Source organism: Bombus terrestris, chromosome 1, assembly GCF_910591885.1.
Source record: "Bombus terrestris chromosome 1, iyBomTerr1.2, whole genome shotgun sequence".
In the NCBI taxonomy this organism is placed as follows: domain Eukaryota; kingdom Metazoa; phylum Arthropoda; class Insecta; order Hymenoptera; family Apidae; genus Bombus; species Bombus terrestris.
In genome coordinates this window covers 5,845,260-5,869,756 of record NC_063269.1, presented here as the reverse complement: position 1 = coordinate 5,869,756, position 24,497 = coordinate 5,845,260, and the positions used below count along the sequence as shown (strand labels likewise).

The 24,497-nt window shown below is 39.9% G+C and overlaps 2 protein-coding genes across 2 annotated transcripts; both read left to right on the top strand.

Annotated features, from left to right (window-relative positions):
* The first annotated feature begins 141 nt into the window (after positions 1 to 141).
* Positions 142 to 14,332, top strand: LOC100646575 (mothers against decapentaplegic homolog 3). The gene is made up of 6 exons (XM_020863216.2): positions 142 to 562; positions 8,299 to 8,507; positions 8,694 to 8,917; positions 8,997 to 9,220; positions 9,360 to 9,673; positions 9,788 to 14,332. Exons 1-6 carry the CDS (start codon positions 363 to 365, stop codon positions 10,054 to 10,056), a joined length of 1,440 nt encoding a protein of 479 aa, XP_020718875.2. The 5' UTR covers positions 142 to 362; the 3' UTR covers positions 10,057 to 14,332.
* Positions 14,333 to 17,567: 3,235 nt separating this feature from the next.
* LOC100646455 (integrin beta-PS) lies at positions 17,568 to 22,829 on the top strand. The gene is made up of 15 exons (XM_012310702.3): positions 17,568 to 17,987; positions 18,059 to 18,266; positions 18,355 to 18,583; positions 18,656 to 18,755; positions 18,844 to 19,014; positions 19,083 to 19,181; positions 19,262 to 19,426; positions 19,499 to 19,657; positions 19,750 to 19,881; positions 19,951 to 20,250; positions 20,777 to 20,998; positions 21,084 to 21,200; positions 21,275 to 21,467; positions 21,541 to 21,680; positions 21,755 to 22,829. The coding sequence occupies exons 1-15, from the start codon at positions 17,826 to 17,828 to the stop codon at positions 21,827 to 21,829; spliced, it is 2,472 nt and encodes an 823-aa protein (XP_012166092.2). The 5' UTR covers positions 17,568 to 17,825; the 3' UTR covers positions 21,830 to 22,829.
* Positions 22,830 to 24,497: the final 1,668 nt, after the last annotated feature.

Below are 24,497 nucleotides of genomic sequence, written 5' to 3'. Positions count from 1 at the left end.
TTTGCGGATTGAAATTTGTTCAACTTTAAATAGATGAGAATATAATTTGAGTAAAGTTTAATGTAATTTTATTGCGACATTGCTTTCTATTGTGCGTATATTCGATGGTTTGGTCGAAATTGACCGAAGATTGCCGAGCTTCATCGAATATGCTTAAAGAACAAAATGGCGGCTGTGGCAAAGTTTTCGCCGCCCGTATGAGAAATTCGCATTCATCAAGATTGAATAGTTCACGGTAAACGTTAATCGTCTAGCAACCGTGTCTGGGTTATGTAGCTAAGACCGCGAGTGAAAATTCGTTGGTGTCGTAGTACGTCGAGACAGCCCGATGCAGGTCGCGCGCAATTCTCGTAACTCAAATCATGACTTCGATGCTATCCAGCTTTAACCCGCCTATCGTTAAACGATTGTTGGGTTGGAAAAAAGCAGAAGGAGAAGACAAATGGAGTGAAAAAGCTGTTAAAAGTCTGGTTAAAAAGTTAAAAAAATCCACCGGCCTCGACGAACTCGAGAAGGCCATTACTACGCAAAGTTGCAACACTAAGTGCATTACTATACCGAGGTACGCTTATTTACTTTATATGCTTTTGCGTGTATATAAATATTGCAACCGATGGAATTATACTTTTTTTCACTATTGTTCATTCATTTTTATATCTATTTCATGGTACGCACGATGTCAGCGTAAGGTATTCGGGTATTGGATTTATTTGTATCATCTGCATTGAAACTCGGAGAAATAGAAAGCGTTCGCGTGTGCACTTCGCCGTTCATATTTACGTATCATGTATTCGTACGTATGTCACATTGTATGTCCACTGACAGCTCTTTTTACTATTGACCAATACAAACAAAAGATGATCTTCCACTCTTTTTAATAGATTTATCAAGTTCGGTATTTTAATAATCTTCACCTCATAATTATATCGTGCCAAATGTTTCCACCGTAGTATCATAATTTCGATCGTGATTGTGGTTAAGACACGCATAGCCGTACGTTTGTTGGTCATTACAGTATTTAAATATTGAACAGAGCTGTGCCTTAAATTTCTTAAAATTTTTAATCGAGTTTATATAATTTTGTATATATTCGTTATCGATACAGTTTGGGATAAACAAAACTTGAGAAGTTTTCCATTTGGAATTATATCATCGGTTGCTAATATTACCTCCGAAATTCTAATACATGTCATTCTTTCAGACAGATTCGGTTTCTCCGTTATCACTTTTAGAGTTAGCCGATCTAAAATCGCGCGAGTGCTTGCCTACGAGTACGTTCTATTTTCATATGTTAGAGAGTTCGCTTAGCATTCTATAACATATTTTCTTTTTTTTCCAAGTAAAAACCTGAAAGGCTGTTTTCAGTCTAGTTTCTATACGGATCGCAAATAATCGTTACATGTACATTTCCTGACACGTTGTATATTAATTATCACATACATACACGATAAATTCAACACGATACTAATGTTATTATGCACGGTTACATATTTGTTTATTTTTTGTAGGTACGATACGATACGATAGCCCATACGATAGTTGTACGTGTCGATTGTACATCGTTATCTTAGTAGTTATGTAATAATTTTAACGAAGATGCGATCGCAAACAAATAAGTAGACGGAACCATGCGTAACAATGTCCGATACGGAAAACGATGCAAATGAGATTTATTTTGGTAGTGTTTCTCGTTTTCCGTTTCCAATCAAAATAAGCGGCGATGAACGCACGCAGCATCCGTTCCGATTGAAATGTGCGTTATGAATGAAACTCACGTGTGAGTCACGTTGCTGTTCGGTATCCATCCTTTTACGCTAGAATTTTCTTTGTCATTACGATTGTCTTATTTTTCGTTTAGTAACCAGTGGTACCAGAAGCTCGCATATTCTCAATAGGTGTAATATTTACATTGTACGTACCGTCATTTGCGTTTTCCGCAAGCGGATGTGCTTCAACTATATTAATAACACGTACTGTGTGTTTTAGCGAATACTGGATACCGCGACAGGATTAGACAGTTGCTGCTAATGATGGTCGATGATAATTAGAACCGTTTAATAATACGAACGTTCTACAATACGATGGCTCGTCGTGATACTCTTGTGACATAATTTTTGCTCCAAGTATATTCCATGCGCTGTCTGTTAATATCTATCGGATAGTATACGATAGGATAAATATCGATAACCTAGCCAGGATACGCTGGTTCTAGTTAGTGTGCGTGAATAAATCGTATATCGAAATCGATTGTAGCTCGGCGCGCAGCTCGTAACGACTTTATTAATAGTAATCCTAGCCACGTTGTCGCGCGTTCAAGGATATTCGGAGAAGAGAGGGAAAGTCTGTCATCGAGAAAGGCAGATCCTTTTGTAACTCGAACGAACCGCGTTTGCTTCGCGGTTTCGTTCGCTTCGGTTTGCATTACGTTTCCCGTTTCCCGACGACGCGTCTCATCGCGTCAGGGAATCTCCGTCTGTTGCAGTTTTTCGATCGATCGAGATCGCACACCGTGCGATCGCATGATACGCGCCCGGAAATTCGATTTCGCTCAGTTATCTGACGCTCCGCACAACGTCGCGCCTCGATTAAATAACCATCTACCTGGAGAATACTCGGTCATTAGCTAATGTTTGACTTTGTCCCGCGATTTGCTCGCGCGCACGCTTACAGCAGGTAATTCCTATTCCAGGGAATTATATTCTTGCTCGTCGCGCGCATACGCCGAGCCGAGTTGTTCCGATGTTACGAAGTACATATTCTTCTGTTTTTCTATTGACTGTAAAGGTACGCTAGATTGGTAGCTTTACCAGCCACACTGTTGCGTTATCACAACTTTTTTAACCATCATACCTTTTTTTCTAGACATGAATTTTCGCGTTGTTGGATCGATCGACCACGAGGTATTTATTTAACCGTAGGTAGTCACACACAAACACACACACACACACACACACACGGTAAAATTTCATTTATCCGTAATCGTCGGAAAACAAATAATTCAAACAACTCAAGTTCGTATAACGATAGTTGATCGGTTTTTCTATTACCATCTACTAGAATAAAAAGATTAAATTGTCTGCAAATAAATTGAGTTCTACCGTATAGGTTGAAAGATAGGAGGAAAATCAAATATCGCGTATCATCGTCGGATGAAAGTTTTGCTATCATTGTTTCTTCTTTATCTGTCTGAGAAAACAAGACCTTTGTCCGTTTCTTGCCAAACCGTAACTTTTTCGATTATATCACAGCGTGAACGAACAGGCGAATCTCGTACGTACCATTCTTCTAGGTAGGTAGAATCTGATCGGAACGTCCTATTTACATTATGGAATCGCACGCATTATCGACAATACTCCTTGCCAGTACCTAGATTAATCATTGTTTACGTAACGAAATCGATACAGCAAGAGGTATTTACGTAAAAAATGAATGACACAGATTTCGTAGTAGTTGATTTTTATTTCGTCGAAAGAAAAGCACGACTTGTAGCAGGAATTACGTAAGTTGGTGTAACATCGTTCGTCGATTCGCGTTGATTCTCGTTTACCTACCGAACGCGTTCGCAAAACCTACGAACCTGCGACGTGATAATTTTTCAATAACCTTGTAGCTTTCGTACGATCTTTATCATCGTTTCGATCTCGAGCGAAATACATCGAGAATAGGTATATAGAAAAATGGAAATTATTCCGTGAACCAGCGTGCAAATGCGTTTCGTTCCGAGAAGCATTCTGGTTATCCTTGTAACTCGTTGTTGCGCGTATGCATCCAAGAACGGAATCAGAGTAGCTTCGTTCCAGATGATATAATCTATCTCGTTGCTTTCGTTGGCCGGCATTATCAAAATAGCTTCTCCCCTGCGATTTCTCTTAGCTCTTTTCTCATTTCGTTATTTCATAAGCGAAATTCGTCGCCGCGTTATCGATACGAGTAATCAGAAATTTCAGACGAGACCGCGTCCCCTTACATCTCGTTGATTCTATCTCGTTAATTCTATCTACGTACGCGAAGTTAGTCGATAGACGATTAGTTGCTTTTCGTCTGATAATCGAACGTAAATTTGCCGCTTTATCGACGAGTTTGCTTTATCCCTATCGAGGCCAGCGAAACTTTTAGCCGCTCAAAGTACTTTCGCGTTCTCGGAAATGTGGCGACTGTCCATGCGTCGTGAATTTGTTTTTGTTCGGATATACCTAAAGAGGCATAAGGTCGAAAAATAGTGGATCACGCAGGATCTCTCCTATCTGTTTTATGTGTTTTTATGCTCGCGTGAATGCGTGCGTGCGTGCGTGTACGCGTGCGTAAATCGAGCAGAGATGAGCCGGGCTATACAGTGACTCACGAAAGTATTCGAACGTTGCTTGTTAAAGCTCGTAACGATTAGAGCGTGCACGTTACGCTTAAGACCCGAAAACTATTTATTATAACTGCTGTAAGATACAAATATCAATTAGCGTAAAACGGCATTTGTAGATATTATGAAGCGTTTGTTGCAACGATGTACAAAAACAAGGCCCGGAAAGTGATCGAACGTGTAAATGTTAAGCGAGTTAAAGTTTGCATACATTTCTGTACACACAGTGGAAATGTTGGTCGACTCAACTGTAGAAATATCGTGTACCGAGCTTCGTGTTTCGCTGAGAATAATATTGGCTTGCATGCTGACAAGGAGTTACAAAAGATCAGAAACACGGATATTCGAGAGGGAATCGATATTAAAAGCGAGATAGATAAAGCGAGTACGCAAAGATGGAAATATAGGCACAGATCAACAAATTATTAGATAGATACGTGTTTACGATACGTGGTATTTCCGAAAAATCCGAAGAAACCGAGGAAACAATCGCAAACAGACATCGCACAGACAGACCAGAAAAGTTAACCGGTAGAGAAGGAAAAATGATTATACGCGAACTAAAAAAGGATCGAAATATCTCGTACCACGATACTACTTCGGGAAGAACGTTCATGCGGAATTATGTCACAGGATTTTACGAAACAATGATTTCCATGCTAGTATTCCAAGAAAAAAAAATCATCCATCGATAAAACGTATCGAGCCAGACGTTTAAGATTCGGAAAGGAATTCATAAATAAAGCGCATATCATAGAAGCGGTAATCGAAGCCAAAGGAGACGCAACTAAACATTAACGTAAAATAAGGTGGGTATAATTAATACCGTTCGATTACTTCCGTTACCCTGTTTCTGTATATCATCGCAACGAACGTTTCGTAACTTCTACAAATGTTATCCGATTCGCTCCAGGTTCTAGGTATACGATTTTGATACTTGTATCTTACAGCAGATACGATACTATTATCAGATCTTAAGATCGACATGCATATTTCGGTTGTTTAAAGGTTTAAAGCGGCCGTTCGAATACTTTCGTCAGCCACTGTATATCGCAGCCAGCGCGAATAAGTGCACAGCTCACGTACTGTCTGTTTTCTTTCCTTTCTTCCTTTTAAAAAACGTGGGAGCGCACTCCGTCTGGTTGTCCGTGCAATCGACGATTAAACCCGATTAAGTCGCGCCTCTCGTTTGATGCATACGTGGAAAGAATTTCACGGCGAATGCGACTCTCTGTCCTCGAGTAGGCAATGGTGCGTCAGCAAGATGACTGAAATTGCAGAAGGAACGAGACCGCGGATCGCTACGTTCTCCTTATTCTCCAATAGAGAACTTTGCTATTTCGTCTAGCCGCGATTTTGCACTTTTTCGATTTATCCCCTGTTTAAGTTACGCGCGTTCGTTTGTTTTGGCCCGCCACGATCGCCATCACGATCGTATCGCCGCTATACGGGCAGGCGAGCGGCGCGTTATCGTTGCGATTTCAGTATCGCGGCGATGATGAATCGTTCGACAGATTTATATTTCCCGTAACTCGATATTGAAAATATAAGGCCCGGGCCGCAGTGATGTAACCTCGTTGAGATTTTACAGCGCCAACAACGCGTTTCGGCACCTTCGGTTTCTCAACGGAGTAATCGCACGTCTCTGTGCATTGCGTCGTTGAAAATGTAATTCCGCGGAATCGCGCGGCGTCGCTGCCGCGAAATTACAACGACGCCGCGTCGTTCGTCCGCGTTGGGCCTTACTTTTCCAACGATGCAATAATCCACGGACGTGCGATCTTGTTATCGAAAACGTCAAGTTGCCGAATCACATCGCCACGAGATCGCTGCTACGCCTGGCGGTCTCTCCCCGCGCCCTACGTCCTAACGATTTCCCTCTTTATCTCTGTTAACGATCCGAGAATTATCGAGAACCGATCTCAGAACGGTTATTAATCGGCGTAGCTATCGGCCGATCGGGCAATTGGTTCATCGACGTATCGACGAGAACTTTCGATGTAGATGAGATACGCGATGGCTTGTGCGGCCACCTTTCAAAGCGGTCGATAAAAGCCGCGCGCGCGTCATTACGAATGGATCGTCGAGACATTCGAGTTACTCGATATTGCTGGAGAATCGGCGATATTGTTGTCCGTGTATCTATTGACGTTACGTAACAACTGGATACAGTAGACTGGGAGGTCGGGGGGTAGGGGACGATCGCGTATACTCGCGGTATCATAGGAGACGTTTCCTCGAATACCTCCGTAAAGGCATCCGCGGTGATTCCGCTCTTCTTCTCTTTCCCCCATGCAAGCTGCTTCGAGGAAGTTTGTACGGTTCGGAATGATTTGTATTTTCCGAAGAACGCAAATCACGTCGAAACATCGTATATACAAAGATACGCCGTATAAGATGGCTATTCCGTGGTCGTTTCATTTAAAAAATCGTTTGGACGTTTATTACGTTCCGTTCAGGCGTCCCGTTTATTTGTCATCGAGATGATGATGAGATCATCGTCGATGAAATGCGAAACTCCGTTCTGTTCGAACGTTTCGTCGCGAAGTCGCGTCCCGCATCTTCGGAAACTATACTTTCTCCTATGGCAGCTCGATAAGCTCGGCTGGATCGCGGCGATGATACTTGACGCGCGAATTCAGGCCTGAAATTGAGATCGAGATCGCGCAGGAAACTACCATATAAATTCCGTGCGAGCGTTTCTGAATTATTATGTAACGAAGAGTAGTGTCGAGCGATTCCAATTGAGGGTCACACGCACGTAGACTATACATGACGAACAGATAGATAGGCAGAGAAAGCGAGCGAGATCGAGGGACAGAGAAGAGGAGGAAGGAGGAGGGCCGTGAAGATGAAACGAGAGAAAAAGCAGATTCAAAAATCGTTACGTGTAAACGATATACGTACGGTGAATTCGTTTTAATTTCTGATCAACCGCGTGTCTTACGAATTTTTCAGCGACCGTTTAAACGAATATTTGTAATTTTGTTGCAACACGGTGCCAGATGAAAAATGTTGAAACGTTACGCGTAATCCTCGCGTTGTTGATTTTTATATCGAAGGATCGGTGTTATTCGACCGGAGAGAAAATTCTCTCACGAATACCACCCTGTCCTTGTGCAAGCGAAATAATAAATATTTCATCATCGGGTAAGAGGTTAATTACGAACTTCTTAAAAATCTGCGTCCGAGAGACAGAATCGTAAACGCTAGATAGGCGAAAATTACACGGTTACTTCCGCCACGATCGTTTGCCTCGCATTTCCTCCATTCGTTGTTGGCTATGAGTTTCTCCGTTTCCGGTCTCTTGCATCTCCCTCGAGCGAATTCGAGTCGGCTAAGCCGATTACGAGAAAGATACAGAGGGAGAGATCGAAAGAAGGAACGATGAGTGGTGATCGACGATCGAGCGAGACGATTCGTTCGGCAAGCTACCCTTGTCAAGAGAGAAACGTTGCAGCGAATGTACGGCGGCAGTTTCTTTTTGTCGGCAGGCGCCACCGCTTCCGGCGCGGCAGACGCGAACACAGGAGTCTAGAGCGAAAAAGAGAGAGCAAAGGAAGCAGGAGGAAGTTTGCTGGAAGCGTATATACATTAAAGCAAGAGTTTTACGACTCGGTCGGGTGTCGAGCTCTCGCGGCTAGCTTAAGCCTCGATGTTTCGGTGATGTTACCCTCTTAGAGGTACGCCGTACCATCGACGACGATAAACGCGTTTGAGAAAGTGTCGCGTTTCTAGTCGCGATTCTACTTTCGTAAATCGAGTGACGCGATCGATGTACGTACGATTCGTTCGACTTTGCGCAAAGTTCTTTTTCCGACTGGTCGGTCGCGTGACAAGATTCGCGTACGTACGTACGTACGTGGCAGGGTTTTAAGCCCTTTCGAAAGTTTAAAAAAGATACTTAGGAAAGATTTGATTTTATTTCTGTTTCTGGACGTAAGGCCTAGCCCAGGCGGTGTCGGTGACAACGGTGTCCAAGGAGTACGCGGCAAAGGATTGCCGCACGTGATCTACTGCCGACTTTGGCGCTGGCCAGATTTGCAGTCGCACCACGAACTAAGGGCAATCGAGCATTGCGAGTACGCGTTCACGCAAAAACGGGACGAAGTCTGCATCAACCCGTACCACTATCAACGAATACAAACACCAGGTATGTAGACGGCACGTTTCAATAACGGCTCCAATTTTTCTTTATGTTTGCACGAGTTTCCCGCGCGATTCGTTCGATATGTTCGGCCTAATATCGACGTCTATTAGTTGCTTGGAATTTTAAAACATCGGAAAGTTGTTCTTTTTTTGCATCCATGTAAACGTTTATCAACGTACGAAATTTTAGTTTTGCCAGCCATTCTCGTACCACGGCATACCTTGGCCGGGGACGAGTCCGTCCTATACAATACTTCCATCGAGGAGCTCAGTGTCAGCGTGCCAGAAAACACGAGCTTCCACGCGACATTAAATCATCAGCATCATAATCAACAAAGCATACCGCAGTCACCGCAACAACAGCAGCAACAGCAACAGCAACAACCACCGAACAATCCGTATCAAGGAATGCAGGTTGATATCGGACAAACTTATTTCGAAAAATAACACGTACAAACGTTTTTGGATAGAAAACGATCTTTTTCTTTGTTAGAGTATGCAGGCGACAAGTCCGGCTAGCGTTGGGAGCCTAGGAAGTGTTCAGGGTTCACCACATCCGGCGCCTGGGTCCATGGATCCTCCTGCCGATACTCCACCTCCGGGATATATAAGCGAAGATGGTGATAACATGGATCACAACGACAACATGTCCTTATCGCGTTTGTCTCCCAGTCCTGTCGACGCACAACCAGTTATGTATTGCGAACCAGCATTTTGGTGAGTGGTCGTTCACGAGCTGTGCAACATCGTGCTCGAACTTCCATGTAAAGTGGATCCAGTTTGACGCATTATCCTTGTCAAGGGTCGATTCAAATTCTTCTTTATATCTGATTTCTCTCTTTTTTGTTCCTACAAGGTGTTCGATAAGTTACTACGAGCTGAATACGAGAGTAGGCGAGACCTTTCATGCGTCGCAACCGAGCATAACGGTGGACGGATTCACCGATCCCAGTAACTCCGAACGTTTCTGTTTGGGTTTACTGTCGAACGTTAATCGTAACACCGTGGTTGAACAGACGAGACGACATATCGGGAAAGGAGCTAGATTATACTACATTGGTGGTGAGGTGTTTGCCGAATGTTTATCGGATTCGAGCATTTTTGTTCAAAGTCCTAATTGTAATCAACGTTATGGTTGGCACCCTGCCACTGTTTGTAAAATACCACCTGGTAAGTGCATAATTCGACGTAACAAGTCACAGGTTCGCTGTACTTCTTATATTCTTTTGACTTTAAAACCGAAGCTTATTTTATAGATCTTTTCTCGTTTGATCTTTCTCGCAGGTTGCAATTTGAAGATCTTCAATAACCAAGAATTTGCCGCATTGTTATCGCAATCAGTTTCCCAAGGATTCGAAGCAGTGTACCAGTTGACTCGTATGTGCACGATCAGAATGAGTTTTGTAAAGGGTTGGGGAGCAGCGTATCGTCGGCAAACCGTGACATCGACTCCTTGTTGGATAGAGTTGCATTTAAACGGTCCATTACAGTGGCTCGATAGGGTACTCACGCAGATGGGATCGCCGCGTTTACCCTGTTCCTCAATGTCATAAGGTTGTATGCTTTCTCCTTGATGGATGCGGGGAAAACAGGGACAATTCGCATGCTGTCATTGTTGTCGTCGTTGTGTACATTGGTTTTTCTTACCGCGGATTTATTGTTTTATCCGAATTCTTTCCAACCATCACCGACCACAGTGATAAACAGTGCAAGAAAAATAGATACGATCACCGTTTTTACGAAGCGTATACGTGTATCCTAGCTTGAAAAGTGCATGGAATACGAGATCGTGTTCGAAGTGCCAGAAAAGCATTCGTTCGGACGAATGAAAATAAAACTGGCGATCGGTTAGTTATAGAAACGCTCAAGTGCTCGAATCGCGTTGCTTCGTCGATGTTTCCTACGAAGAAAAGGAAAGGACGATGTGCGGGCAAATGAGTGAAGATGAGACCGGTTGAAAATATCATTTATACAGCTATCACCAGTACAGAAAACCAATTTTTCAATAAACTGGGACATTACGGTTGAGAATAACAAATAACAAAATAAGTAGATACTATTGACTCACTTACCGCATTAATATGTGGATATAGTGCTTTACGATCCAGGGTTACGAATCCGATTTTAACTGAATTAACATGGGCGAAAACAAGCGCGACTCTGTGTGTGCATGTGTGTATGCACGTATACATATGGGCGTACGTTTGTATCCATATATGTAGGTGCATATGTATACGTGCATCACATTAAAAAAAGCTCAGTCTTTACATATTTTTATCGCTTGTTAAGTCAATGCACTTCAGTCGTACAGTATACGTCAGCCCTTACAAAATAATACATATTATGTACGTTCACACTGTTTATAGTCTGCTGAGAAGAATTTCTATATAGAGTGGGTAAACGTGTATACCCGTTGAAAAGTTTCTAACAGCACTGGTCTATTTGGAGTCTTTGTCAGTGTTTTTCCTACGAATAAAGCGTTAAAAAAAAGAAACACATCTGTAAAGTCTATTTCTCTTACACGATAACGATACGGAAGGATTACAGTGTTCAACATGTACGTAACTATTTACACGTTTCATTAACGTTATTACATCCTTGGATGGACCAGAATGTTCAAATATTCTCATAATGGATCGCATCAGGACGGATAGTTATGTTTCTGCGTATTTGGAGGTTTTGTGAATGGTTAGTCAGTTCAGACGAATCATTCAGCACATAATGCGGACAATGTTTTAACAGACATTTCTGGGTCGAAATTGAAAATGTTGTTACGTATTAAGGTGTCTTATCTCGAGTAATTGATATTCTTATTAAGGATAAGCGCTATATTTCTTAACGTTGATAGGAGTACTAAGCGCACGAAGTCTATGGTAGACAGATATATCTATTTACTTGATATCGCATGGAAAAAATTGATCAATACTTCAGAAAATTATGTACGTATATTTACTATCGAGCATCTAAAACTTTATGCGCCACATAGCAAACGTTAACCGTATGAGTGCCACGAATTATCGCAAAAGTTAATCGGCAAGAGCCAATCTTATCCTTTTATCAATCTCTGTTACAAACAATTTACAATATCCATTATTAATTTAGTTGTTTATAATTTAAAATTATTATTGAAGTTTCTGTATTGTAATATTTCTGTATGACAGATGCGATGGCATTTTCCGATATAGCATGTGAGCAGCGTAATCACGTTGTGTGGCACTTAGAGGGTTAAAAAGCACACTTTGGTGTTGATATTCAGCGTAGCGAATCACTTGTTATTTAAAAATCGTTGCAGGAATGTTGGTTTGTTGTATAGGATCGTAAACGATGTTTTTTTTTATGAAGAAAACATGTTTTTGCATGCAGAAGATAATCAATCATTTGATTATACTATAAGCTTTGAAATAATATAATTGAAATGTCTTCTGAAATTTTATATGAAACTAATGAACGTAGGAAAAGCGCATACAGTTTTCGAGCGATACAAAAGGCACAATAAAATGAAAATCTATAAGGATAAGGAAACTTTATCAAGAGAGAGTGCAAGAAAATAATGGTCTGGCCTTGAATGTGAGATGCTTTTAGATATATCGAGCACATTGTTTCTACACTATTTTAAATTCATTTACAAATTGTTTTAGAGTCGAGTGTATTAAAAAGTTTCTATTTTATTCTAGAATTTATAAAATATTTCATATTCGAGACTAACCGAAACAAAAGGAAAACAATTTTTAGAAACTTCAACGTCTTTCACGTAGAACATATGAACATAAAAATGAGATAACGAAGTTACGTATTTTATTATATTATGAGATATATATTAATATCGATGTACGAATAGTCTTTGCACCAAGTGCATGGATTCAGTTATCTTCTTCTTCTTTTTTAACAGAATAAATTTTTAAAAATAATCTATACACGACTTCTATGGAGTCTTTATGTACGATAGGGGCCAATTGCACGCACAGAATGTGAGATTTGATCTCAACAAAAACGTCAAGTCTTATAAGGAATCGGTTCCTTTTTTTATATATTTTTTGCCAGCATCGATCATTTTACAGTTTTTCTAATTAACTTTTGAAATAGTAGACAATTGGTTTAATCATTAATTCGTGTATAAAACTGTATAAATTTTATCAAGTAGAAAGGAACGATCGAATGTTTCCGTTAATTATTAAGGCAAAGAAAACATTGTCGTGAATGATCGCAAATGCGAAAAATCTATTTTTTTAATAGTGTCTTAATCGTTTTGACGAAGAAACATTATGTGCTAAGTTTTTAATCACTTTAATGAAAAGGCAAGTGATTTTTGATCCATTATAGATACATAACAATTCTCATGAATCGATCGACGTCTTTTGTTCGTATTATGTAGCTGATCACACTGTAATAACCTATATCATTTTTCTAATATTTTATTTTTCTTTTTTTTTTTTTTTTTTTTTTTTTTTTTACTGTTTACAGACCTGCCTTTTGTACGTCGTTAAATCAAGAAATACGTCAGTGACGAAGACGATTCGTGAATTTACTGATTACAAATTTTTATCGAATCGATACCATGTTCCAATGATTGTGTTACATTACCAATTCTAGAAGAATATCGAAGGGAGGACGAGCTTGGGCAGTAGCTATGGAAAAGATAGTCAAAAAAACGAGATTTTAAGCGATATAATTTTATTGATTCTTAGGTAGTATTATTAATTGTACAATGTAATAACACGAATACGTTGATCTTATACAAGGATATTTCCTACTTCTAATCAACATGCATATCTGATGTTTCATTCACGAGGAAAATTTAATGTCGTCGTAAATTGTTCGAAATCATAAAAAAGACGTATACAGACCTCGTGAAAGTCAAACACGACATCGTCGGGCAGCTCGAATAATCGAATAGTAATACAAACGAGAAAGAAAATAACTGTATATCAGTAATATATGATGCACACCTACTTGGACTCGTGTTGATTGATATTGTCTCGCGTAAGGAAAAATTAAAATGTTTGATCGTCGAATACTTAACAACCACTTGCCTCTCTGTCAGACTGCCACTAGTATATTAATTAAGGAAACATGAACAGGGGAATCGAAGAACCCGCCCTCGCCTTTCTTCGTCGTCCTGGAACTCCTACTCGTTCGTTTTACGTTAGCATAAGATCAAAATAAATACACCTATGACGTGAAGAGAGAGACAGACCACTGAAAAACGCGTTTAATTCGCCAAAGTATATTAAGTGTAGCAATTGCCAAAGTTTTTCTTTTCTTTTTGTAAGTACAAGAACGTCGAGCCGATTGCGACTGTAGTAGTCGTGATTCAAATGCGCACGAATTGTTAAATTATAAACGTTCTCGTTTTTCTTTTTCCCTTACAAATTCGTAATTGTTACCATTGTTACCATTGTGTTTCTTTACTTTTATTCTAGATATGTTTAGTGTCTTGACCTGCCGAACAATCGAGCGGTCCGACGATTTTATAAATTTTTAATTCTATAGCTACTTATATATTTTGTGTGCTAATAGACACATGCACACAAAGGGAAGCATCGACTAACGTATAACTTCTACAAATCAGATATTTTTTTACATATTAAAAAGACGTGAAATTTTTTTGCGTGCGATACATTTGATGACGGTTGTTATCGTCGATGTTCCCCTGGTGTGGATGAGATGTTTTACGAGAATACGAGATAAAATCGCGAGCTTGAAAGAACGAATGCGAGAGTATATAGGTGAGACGTCGAGTCGATAAATATCGAGTGTGAGATTGTATGATAATTATAAATAAATGTACACATTAAGTCTAATAAACATGATTCTGTCGCTTTTTATTAATTCATAGTTACGGAGAGACTGTACCTAATGATATCGCCAATGCTACAAATATACCCATAAGTACACGGTAACATTTTGTTTAAAATATTTACGTATCTAGGAATATTATAAATTTTAATGCGATTTTGTAGGACCGTAAAATAGGACTAGGGTATATAAAACATAAATCTACTAATAAAGGTGAATTGACAACTTTATGTGACAAAAAAATTTGTATCATTTGACTACGACGAAGTGAATACAATCTATACAAGTGTACAACGTTGCGCTTATATTACTTATAATTACTCATCGGTGTCTATAACTGAGTAGCAGCAACAATCGCAATAAAATTTCGATAAACCGATTTCGTGCTATAAAGTAATATTTTTAAAAGCTCTTACGAGCTCTTACAAATCATCCATCCAAAATTATCGAATCGCATTCGTTTTTCTGTACATGGCATGTTAACTGAATACATAAAGAGTGCCGCAATACGAAATAATTGTCGATTTATATCGCTTAAGTTAAATTACATAATACGTTTTATATTTTTATAGTTATTTCTACTTTAAGTCTTTGTTTTTCGTTTGAAGTATTTATTAAAACGTGAAAACGCACGTATGTTCAATGTAGTTAATGTACTTCGTTAGAAAAAGATTAACATTTGCGGAATACAACGCGATAATATGAGATTTCTGATTTCCGCTATATAATACAATCAAGGGAGTTTGTGTAATATTCTAATATTTGGTGAGAATCTTTCGTCCCAAACAATTACGCTGCCTTTTCTCTTCATTTTTTTTACTTTTTTTTCGGATTGATCTGTTGCTGCTGACTTTAATAACGATTTTACAAACGACTATTGTGTTTTGAGGCTAGCAACTTCCTCACAGAAAATACGCTCATAGATAGGCCAATAATTGCAAGCAAACATGCTGATTTGGTGGTATGACGTTCGATCGTATTTCTACGGAGCACAGACGAAACAGTTCCCTACAACAAACAATCAATTAATTTTATTTCGTGAAATTAAGGTTCAAATGGATCGAAAAAAGTAATATTTCAAGATTTGATTTTTTCAGGAGAAGCACAGTAAATGCTATTACATAACATTTATCTTTATAGGTCGAAAATACTTTACCTGTTGGAATGATAATCTAAAAGCATAGAGGGTTGCAGGAGTCAGATACATCTTTAACCACGGTTTTGCTTCGTACTCTAAAAAAAATGTAGAATGCGTAGATCATGTATTTGTTCTATAATCTACAAATAAAAAGCGGGTGTCAAATTTACAGATGGAGAATATGTAAAATTAGATCACATCCAAATTGGTTATTGTAAACAATTCGGATTGCGCTGTTAAAAACCACACATTTTTATCATGCCTAGAATTGATCCTTGCATTTGATATTTATAGAGAATGGTAGTGTCAGTGTACAAAATTTTTCATAAAATTATTTCACGCTATATATTATGAATTTTTATTCACTATTTTAATTTTTTTAAATTACGCTAAACAACTTGTATAATATTTTACTCTTGGAAACTGAGAAGTACACGGGAAACGCAGAATATCAATGATATGAAAGTTGCATTGATAAGTGATCAAGGCATACTATGTTTCGTCAAAGGAGTACTATATATTGCGCATATATCGAGATATCGCTATTTAACCTTTTCAACATGAAGATTTACGTAAATCCATCTGTTTTTACCTCTTTTCGATTTCAGGTGACATTTTGTCGAGGGTACCAACAACAGTAATTATTGACACTCTATATCACTAAGCATCGACCGTTTGATGCATAACAGGAGGTCCGTGATATTTTTATTGGCGAAGCTATTATTATGTTCATGTATAAAACAACCTTAACGAACACTGTTGGATAAACATGGCTTGGCGCCGTCTAAGATTATAATGTTCTTCTATATTTAAGTATATTTATGTAATGATACATGATATTTTCATCCAATGACAGAAACGTAATAAAATTTTATTTGCTGTAGTTTAATATTTCGAAATGTTATAAAATGTATCAGATTTTTCTGAGAAAATTTTGTTAGGACAATCTAGATTTTAGAGAAACAAGCGAGAAAAAATGTCGTATAAACACAGATTGTTTGAAGCTTTGTTAAAAAGTTATCAAAGTAGGAAATACTCTGACTCAAGGTCTGATATTCAACCACAGTAAGATTTATATAATGCTAAATTTACATAATATATGGGTAATCAAATTTACACTGCATTATTATTATTATTAACTTTATGTTATCATTAATATTCCCATCATACAAGATCAAAAACTAGATTTTGTAATACTAGGAAACTATGCACATGTTCTGATTCGTATATTAGAAGCTGCAACACAAAAATGGCGTGTGACAACGCTTGCGGCACATTTATAACTCCATTTGCACACGCTATCATATACATCAAATGCATGAAAATAAACAAATACATTTTATAACACAAAATCTATCGTTGATTTAATGTAATTTAGTTTTTATCTGAACATAAAGTTCAGTTAATCTTTTATTTGTTTTCAAGAAAATGCTACGCGTGGTTAGGTGAATCTATACATGCATAATGGTTTTCAAGACAAAAATAGAAGAATTGAAGACAAAAGTTTAACGAATACGATTAACACCAATATTTTTAATTAATTCCAAGACACTGGCGCGTTATTTCATTCATCAAACGTAAACAGGCGAAGTTTTTTATAGGTTATCCGGTGTAAATTAATGAGATGTACGATGTGGAACATTCTTGCATATTCTCTTACGTAATCAATAACAATGGTGTTACATATTCAAATGAAAATATTCAAGTCTACAACGAATTTTAAGCAAAAGTGTATCCCAAATTGATGAACCTACCGTTCTGTCCAAAACTTTCCGATAAAAGACTGATCACTGAACGAGCACGAACTTTCGTCTGAAGTTCTTTCGACGCTGTCGATTTTCAATTTCTAATTTTCGGATAAACGTATTGCGCCATCTTTTGACGTTTCAATATACTTAGTTTATCGTTTCAACGCATGGCTGGACAATTTACTGTAAGTTGCATTTCCAGAATATGATATGGAAGTTATATATACTTATCATGCGATGGTACCTATAGCTGACACTTTCTAAATTACTAAAGACATAAAAGATGTCACTATATCATACTTTAGCCGTCTGTGCTTTAGCGTAATAAATTAAATGTTTACGTAATATAATAATATTCTTGTATATTCTCGGTATTTAAATTCATTGAATCATATTATTTTATAATAAAATTTCCTGCTCGAAGATGTCCAATAGATTTCTAATGCCATGATCGTAATTGAAAATAAAGGCCTTTGTTTAACGCTTACCTTACCGTTGATTAAGACATAAACTTTGTCAGCGAAAATAGTTACCTAATGACGCATGGTCACTTTATCTCGGAGTCATTTCCGTGGGATGCCACAATATCCTTGTAACTCACCAGTGTAGCCACACCTTGCTCGTTTAAAATTAAATTGACATGAAGAGAGAAGCTATGACTCGCTGGACGATATTTCTCTTCTGGGTTCAATTCTTCTCGTTGGTGTTTTGTGAATACAAAGATCCGGAAAGCCTTTGCGCGTCTCAACAAACTTGCAAAAATTGTCTACAGACTCCACGATGTGTTTGGTGCTCTACTCCGGTGGTTATCGTTTTTAAATCGTTAAAGAAAAAGTTTCAATGATTAGAAAATAATAAGGAATTTTTGGTTAGGTTTCCAATCAAAACGTGAACAGTCCATTGGTTCGTTGTGTCACCAGAGAAAAATTTTCAAACGAAGGCAATCACTGGTGTCGAACGTCGGACGTAATAGATGAGACGAATGAGATGCTGATACTCGAAGATCGACCGCTGTCTTCGACGAGAGGCACAGATCCAGTTCAAATTCAACCTCAGAGAATTCGCTTGACACTAAGACGAGGAAAGTATAACGTTTAGCATCTACGATTAAGTTATTTCTCTCGGGTAGAAATTTGATTCCAATTGATACGTCTGGTCGAATTTCACAGGCGAGAAATACCGATTGACTTTAAAATATAGCCAGGCAGAAGGTTATCCCGTTGATCTGTATTATCTGATGGACTTATCGGCATCGATGGAGGATTCTAGGAATTTGTTGTCAGAATTGGGACACGAATTGGCAGACGCTATGCGAAACTTGACTTCGAACTTTCGACTAGGATTCGGTAGTTTCGTGGACAAAGTTGTATTGCCTATGACTAGTACGCAACCGGAGAAGTATCTTGAAACTTTGACGATTTTTCTCCTGTCGATATCGCTACGTTTTCCTGATCCGTAATTTTGTTGCAGATTAAAATCACCGTGTACTTTGAAAACAGGAAAGCCATGCGCAGCGCCGTACGATTATAAGCATCAAATGCCTCTTAGCGAGAACATTGATCTTTTCAAAGTTCGTTTCAAAAGTCGTTTCACCGTATCATTTGTCTTGCGCGTTACTTTTCAACCTCTTGATGCTGATCGATTGCTTTTTGGGATAGACTCGCGTACGAGAAGCACCGGTGTCTGGTAACTTGGACGCGCCCGAGGGTGGTCTCGATGCGATGATGCAAGCGATGGTTTGCACCAAGGAAATTGGCTGGCGACAGGATGCTCGACATCTTATTGTTTTCTCGACAGACGCCAGTTTCCATACCGCTGGAGACGGTAGAGTACGTAAACGCGGTTAAACGTAGTTTGCTTTTTCTTCCTTCAAGTATTAAACACGATCGCGTTTCAGCTGGCAGGAATTATCGAACCCAACGATTGTCTTTGTCATTTGGACGAGAAAGGGTTCTACACGCACTCGCTTCTCCAAGATTATCCATCCATATATCAAGTATGCAACTTTCTATTTAGTCGATTAGACGTACAGAGGCGAAGCATTCATTTACAGTTTTGTTCTACGATCGAATGTAGATCAACAAAATAGCACGCGAGCGCAATATCAACATCATATTTGCGGTAAAAAGCGATAGGAGAAAGACGTATGAATTGTTGAGCGAAAGCATCGGCGGCTCCTCTATCGAAACGATACGGAATAACTCTAAAAGCATAGTTGATCTTATCAGAGGAGAATACGAGGTATGAATTTACGAATCTGCTTAACTCTATTACGCGTTTCATGGATAAGCGCAAGCTTGACAATTTGTTTAGAAACTGGTTAATTCCATAACAATGACGGATAATGCGCCGAAAATGATCGACGTGAAGTACTACTCCCGATGTTTGGAGAAGAACGTCGAATTGAAAGAACGACAAAAATGCGGGGGATTACGAGTGGGGAACGTCGTCGAATTCGAAGTAACATTACAGGTACTTGCATAAATCGGATAAATTCATCGGTACGCTGTAAGATTCCGTGTAATTTCGTCTTGCGAGATGCGAAATGTTCTTGCTGGTCGTAGGCGACTGAATGTCCAGCGAATTCCAGCGAATGGCAGACAAGTATGCAGATAAAGCCGAGAGGTATAGACGAGAGCTTGACGATTGAGCTGAGCATTATCTGCGATTGTCCTTGCGGATATCCAGAACATCCGGTAAGAATGACGATTGAGCGCGATTTCTCTCGTTTAAACTTCTTTCACGCGTCTCGAATGAAAATGTAGGGATACGTGGCAGCTTCGGAAGATTGCAGAGGAAACGGTACTTTGGTTTGCGGTGTATGTTCTTGCAACGAGGGCTTTTACGGGAAGCAGTGTGAATGCGAAGGGAACGATGCCGGCGCTGAGAGCGCAGCTGCCATGGCCGACTGCAAGCCTAACAACGAGACCACTGAGATTTGTAGCGGCCATGGAGACTGCAAGTGCGGTGTATGTGATTGCGTGAAGCGTCCTAATCCGCAAGAAGTTTTTTATGGGAAATATTGCGAGTGCGATAACTTTTCTTGCAAACGCAGCGAGGGATTGGTAAGTGAACGCTTGCTTCAATGACACATTGACTATGGACTTATTAAATATAAACCTATAGACTCAATTGTACGAACAGTTGTATTCGAAGATTCATCGATATTTAAACCATTATCTTTAACAATTGTTTTTTGATATGTGTCGCAATGGGTGAAGCGGCAGCACTCTGGTGTTGCGTGCAAGATATAGAAAATACAGGGACAAAGATGGTTTTCAATGGTTAGCGAAAGATATTTTAAGATACGAGAAGGATGACAGCTAAACGATTTCACGTACGGTATAGAAATTGTACAATGAACACAGGCGTAATCAGAATCGGCAATCACCCAGCTCGTGTTATCAGCTACGGACTGAACGTATATTCGCGTATCGTAAACTCACTTCGGAATCGTTTATTCGTACGATGAAGTTGCTCGGGTAATTTCCCTTTTAAGGAAACCTGTACAGTACCTTTCAGGTAGACGGTAGATAAATTACACGCGTTTGCGTGTATTCTATTATTCCGTCTGACGTTGTTGCGTTTAAGGTTTGCGGCGGGCGAGGCAAGTGCGAGTGCGGGACTTGCAATTGCTTGCCGGGATGGGGCGGTGAGACGTGCGATTGCAAAGAAACGAATAGCACATGCATACCAAGCAACGGCGAAACCATGGAGGTTTGCAGTGGACGCGGGGACTGCATTTGCGGTAGCTGTCATTGTCATGAAAAAGACAACATTCGATATTCTGGACAGTACTGCGAAGAGTGTCCTGTAGGTTTCCTTCCGCTTGAAGAAAATCCGAATATTCACTTTGTTAGACAACGGTTACGACGAATGCGTGTTTTCGTGATTTCAGATATGTCCTGGACAACGATGCGAGGAACTGAAAAACTGCGTCGAATGCATGGTGTACGGAACCGGGCCTTTTGCTGGAAATGGAAAGTGCGACGCGTGTCTGCATGAGATAGATATCGTAAGCCAGTATTCTCTAGAAATATAAGTTTCACGGAGCGTTAGTTCATGCGCTTGCAATTTCCAATTAAATAGGTAAATAAAGTCGTAGAGGATCCAGAGAAGGATCAAGAGACCGGAGCTCGTATTTGTCGAACTCCAGGAGACGCTGGATGTACGTTTGTATTCAAGTACGAATATTACAGAGGTGGTAGCGGAGGAGATATTAAGATATTCAAGATTCTCGCTGAAAAGGAGAGGGTATGTCCTACTCCTATCAACGTCCTCGGTAAGCAGATTATGATAAATCAAATATAATTTATATATTTCGTAATATATGAATTTTAACTTTCGTGTCATAGGTGTCGCTGTGGGATTAATCATTAGCACCGTAATTATCGGTTTCTTCGTTCTTCTCGTTTGGAAGATAGTAACGACGATCCACGATAAACGAGAATACGCAAAATTCGAGCGAGAACGAGCCCTGGCTAAGTGGGATAGGGTAAATAACGTTAATTTTTTATTTCAATATGTTTAAACAAATTCATTTTATTGATGGAATAACCAATTATTTAGGCCGACAATCCGATTTACAAACAAGCCACGTCGACGTTCAGCAATCCGACGTTCAACGAAAATTCAAAGGATTAAATAAAATTCATTTTCGCGCGAATTATTTCCACGAGAAGAATTCGATTGTATCGAAAGGTAGTCGCTCCGGTAGGTAGCGCCACCATAATCGAATCGAGGACGTCGACGCCATGTTGGTTAATTGCTTTGTGAGAAGACAATTTCTAGTCGACGAGATGAATGTTTATTCTTCCAATCCCGTGGAGAACAACCTCTGTCTACCTTTATTCCTGCATCCTTATCCAGTAAGTGACGATATATCCATCTTTTCCTTACTTTCCGTTCTGAAATTTTTCCCGAATCTTGTTGGTACCTTGCGTCGCATCTTGGCATATCTAGAGCGTCGTAGAAATTTTTGGCGGCAATTAATCTACGCCGATATTTAACGTAAAATATTTCGCGAGGGGGGTCTACCAGGAAGTAAAACGAACGCGATCGGGACGGACGAGAAGACGAAGGTCGATAAGCGATCACTCGTAAATCAGTTTTAAATTTGATCGGAGGATTTTGCGTGGAGATAGGTCCTGGCCTTTCAGACGATTGTTTCGAATATCCTCTGGCCTCGTACTTTATTGCTTGCTATGCTCGAAGAAGGCAGCCTCGTAAGGAGCTCGTAAATTCGTCACCATAGTCGGCTCCTGCTGCAAAACCCTGCGGCGACTCGCTGTATTTCCCACCAGAAACCTAAAGCTCCACTCACATTGAATCCGCCCATACGACTTGATTACTCGTCCCTGATTACCTCCTTGATCTCCATTATGTATAGTGGCGCCCGTTTTACGGATAAAGACGTGTTAAGGAATGCGGAACAACACTTTCAACGATTTACTTTATCGTCGTTATTGAGTGTTACCGACGATTGGCAAATTTCGGAAGCTAAATTATTGTCATCGTTACGTCGAGATGTAGCGACGAATAAAAATGTATTTACCAACATCGTTCCTTAATATAACAGAAAGTCTCACTATCGTCTTAATTTTACCGTACGATTATTTCGATAAATAAACTGAATTTTTCAAAAGGCAAGACGATGTTAAATAGCGATTATCGCGTGGATACGATAATTCGGTGAAGTTAGAAACGATCGAAAATTTAAATAATCGAACGAACGGCAACAATTCGATCGCGTAATCGGGCCTTAAGGATAGCACAGAAAAGCATTCGAAGGAAGGAGAGAATAGCGGAGCCGGCGCTCCGCATACTAAATCACTGCCGCACGTCCGTTTCTTTACATTGTACAGATTTTATTGATTATTTTACGGCCGGGAACATTGTAAATCTCTTCATCCTGTATCGGCGTCTCACCTCGGTCTGCCATGAGATGCTCCCACCGGGTGCCCATGGCGCCAATTACGCGAGTCGAACAGTATTGTTGTCGTATTCGTTCTGATCTGTCAGCCATAGCCTCACGAGTATTCCCTGCGAACTAACGATTACTTTTCACGTCCGCCGCTGTTCTTGACGAACCTTTTGGATTTCTAAAGGAGTTAGCTGTACCACGATCAGCATCAGCTTGCCTGTAACGATAATAATCATCGGTAAATAGAATACGAATATATTACGATCGAATGTTTTAACAAACAGATAGAAAGTTTGTTTGTTTCTCGTCTATATCATCCTTACAAATTTTGTTAATACAGAATACATATATGATTTATATGAAGTCTGCCAGGACAAAATAGGACAAATAGGTGGTAATACGATAAATAAGGTCTTGTTGTAATCTTCGCAGAAACGAAATTTTATATGCATTAAGCTATTCCGTACGTTAATTTATATACATTGTCTGTTTATTGGCATCTCGGTTTCGTGTAAAAATTTCGATTGGTCGTTGGAGAGTTTGATATATGCCAGTACGCGTCGATGAGCACCGGTCGGGTTTCGCCCGGGGAACAATGTTGTTCGTTTTCACGGTCGCTAATGGCCGCCGCCGGTGCCTTAATTACAGCCAAATACGGTCCAATCAGCCCTCGGGGGCCGGCGATGCCGGCCCGTTTCGAGTTTTCAAGCCGTTTGGCATATTGTCGGATTCAACGTTTCGACTGGCTTTTATCCCTCCTCGGTGCATCCACGCTGAATGGTGTTTCTAGAGCATTGGCGCCGATATCGTAGCATCGAAGGAAGGTAGCGTGTGACGAATCGCGTTTCAAAGTGAGTCGCGTATAGGACGAACGAATGGAATGGCGTTGATCGTATTTCGCGGACGCTAGAACGTTGTTTATGATACGCGAATGGATTGTTGGTATCTTAGACGGTCGGAAGGTTGATGGGCGCGGAATAAATTTTCGGCGATACCGTTGATCGTGGCGCATCGTGCGGCCAGAACACTGTCGGCCGATCGAGAGCTGGTGAACGGAGATGCACCACCTCTTCGCGTTCAACGCAGACCCAGGCTCGTTAGTGCGCGCCCGTAAATCAAGCCGCAGGGGTGCCAACCCGCTAATATTACCGGGGTTCCTTCGGGATAGGAGGAGCACGTTCGCACCGCCGACGCGCACAGTAAACGTTCGATATATCTCATCGATAATGAGTTTGTTAAATGGATTAATATTCCAGTTTTTCTTTTCCCTTCTGCCGTTTAAACCGATACTCAAGCTGGTCGTTCGAAACAATCTCGGAATTCACATCGATTCGGTTACCAAGCTGCTCTTTTGTTACGTGCAATTCATGACGATCGTTTCGTGTCGAC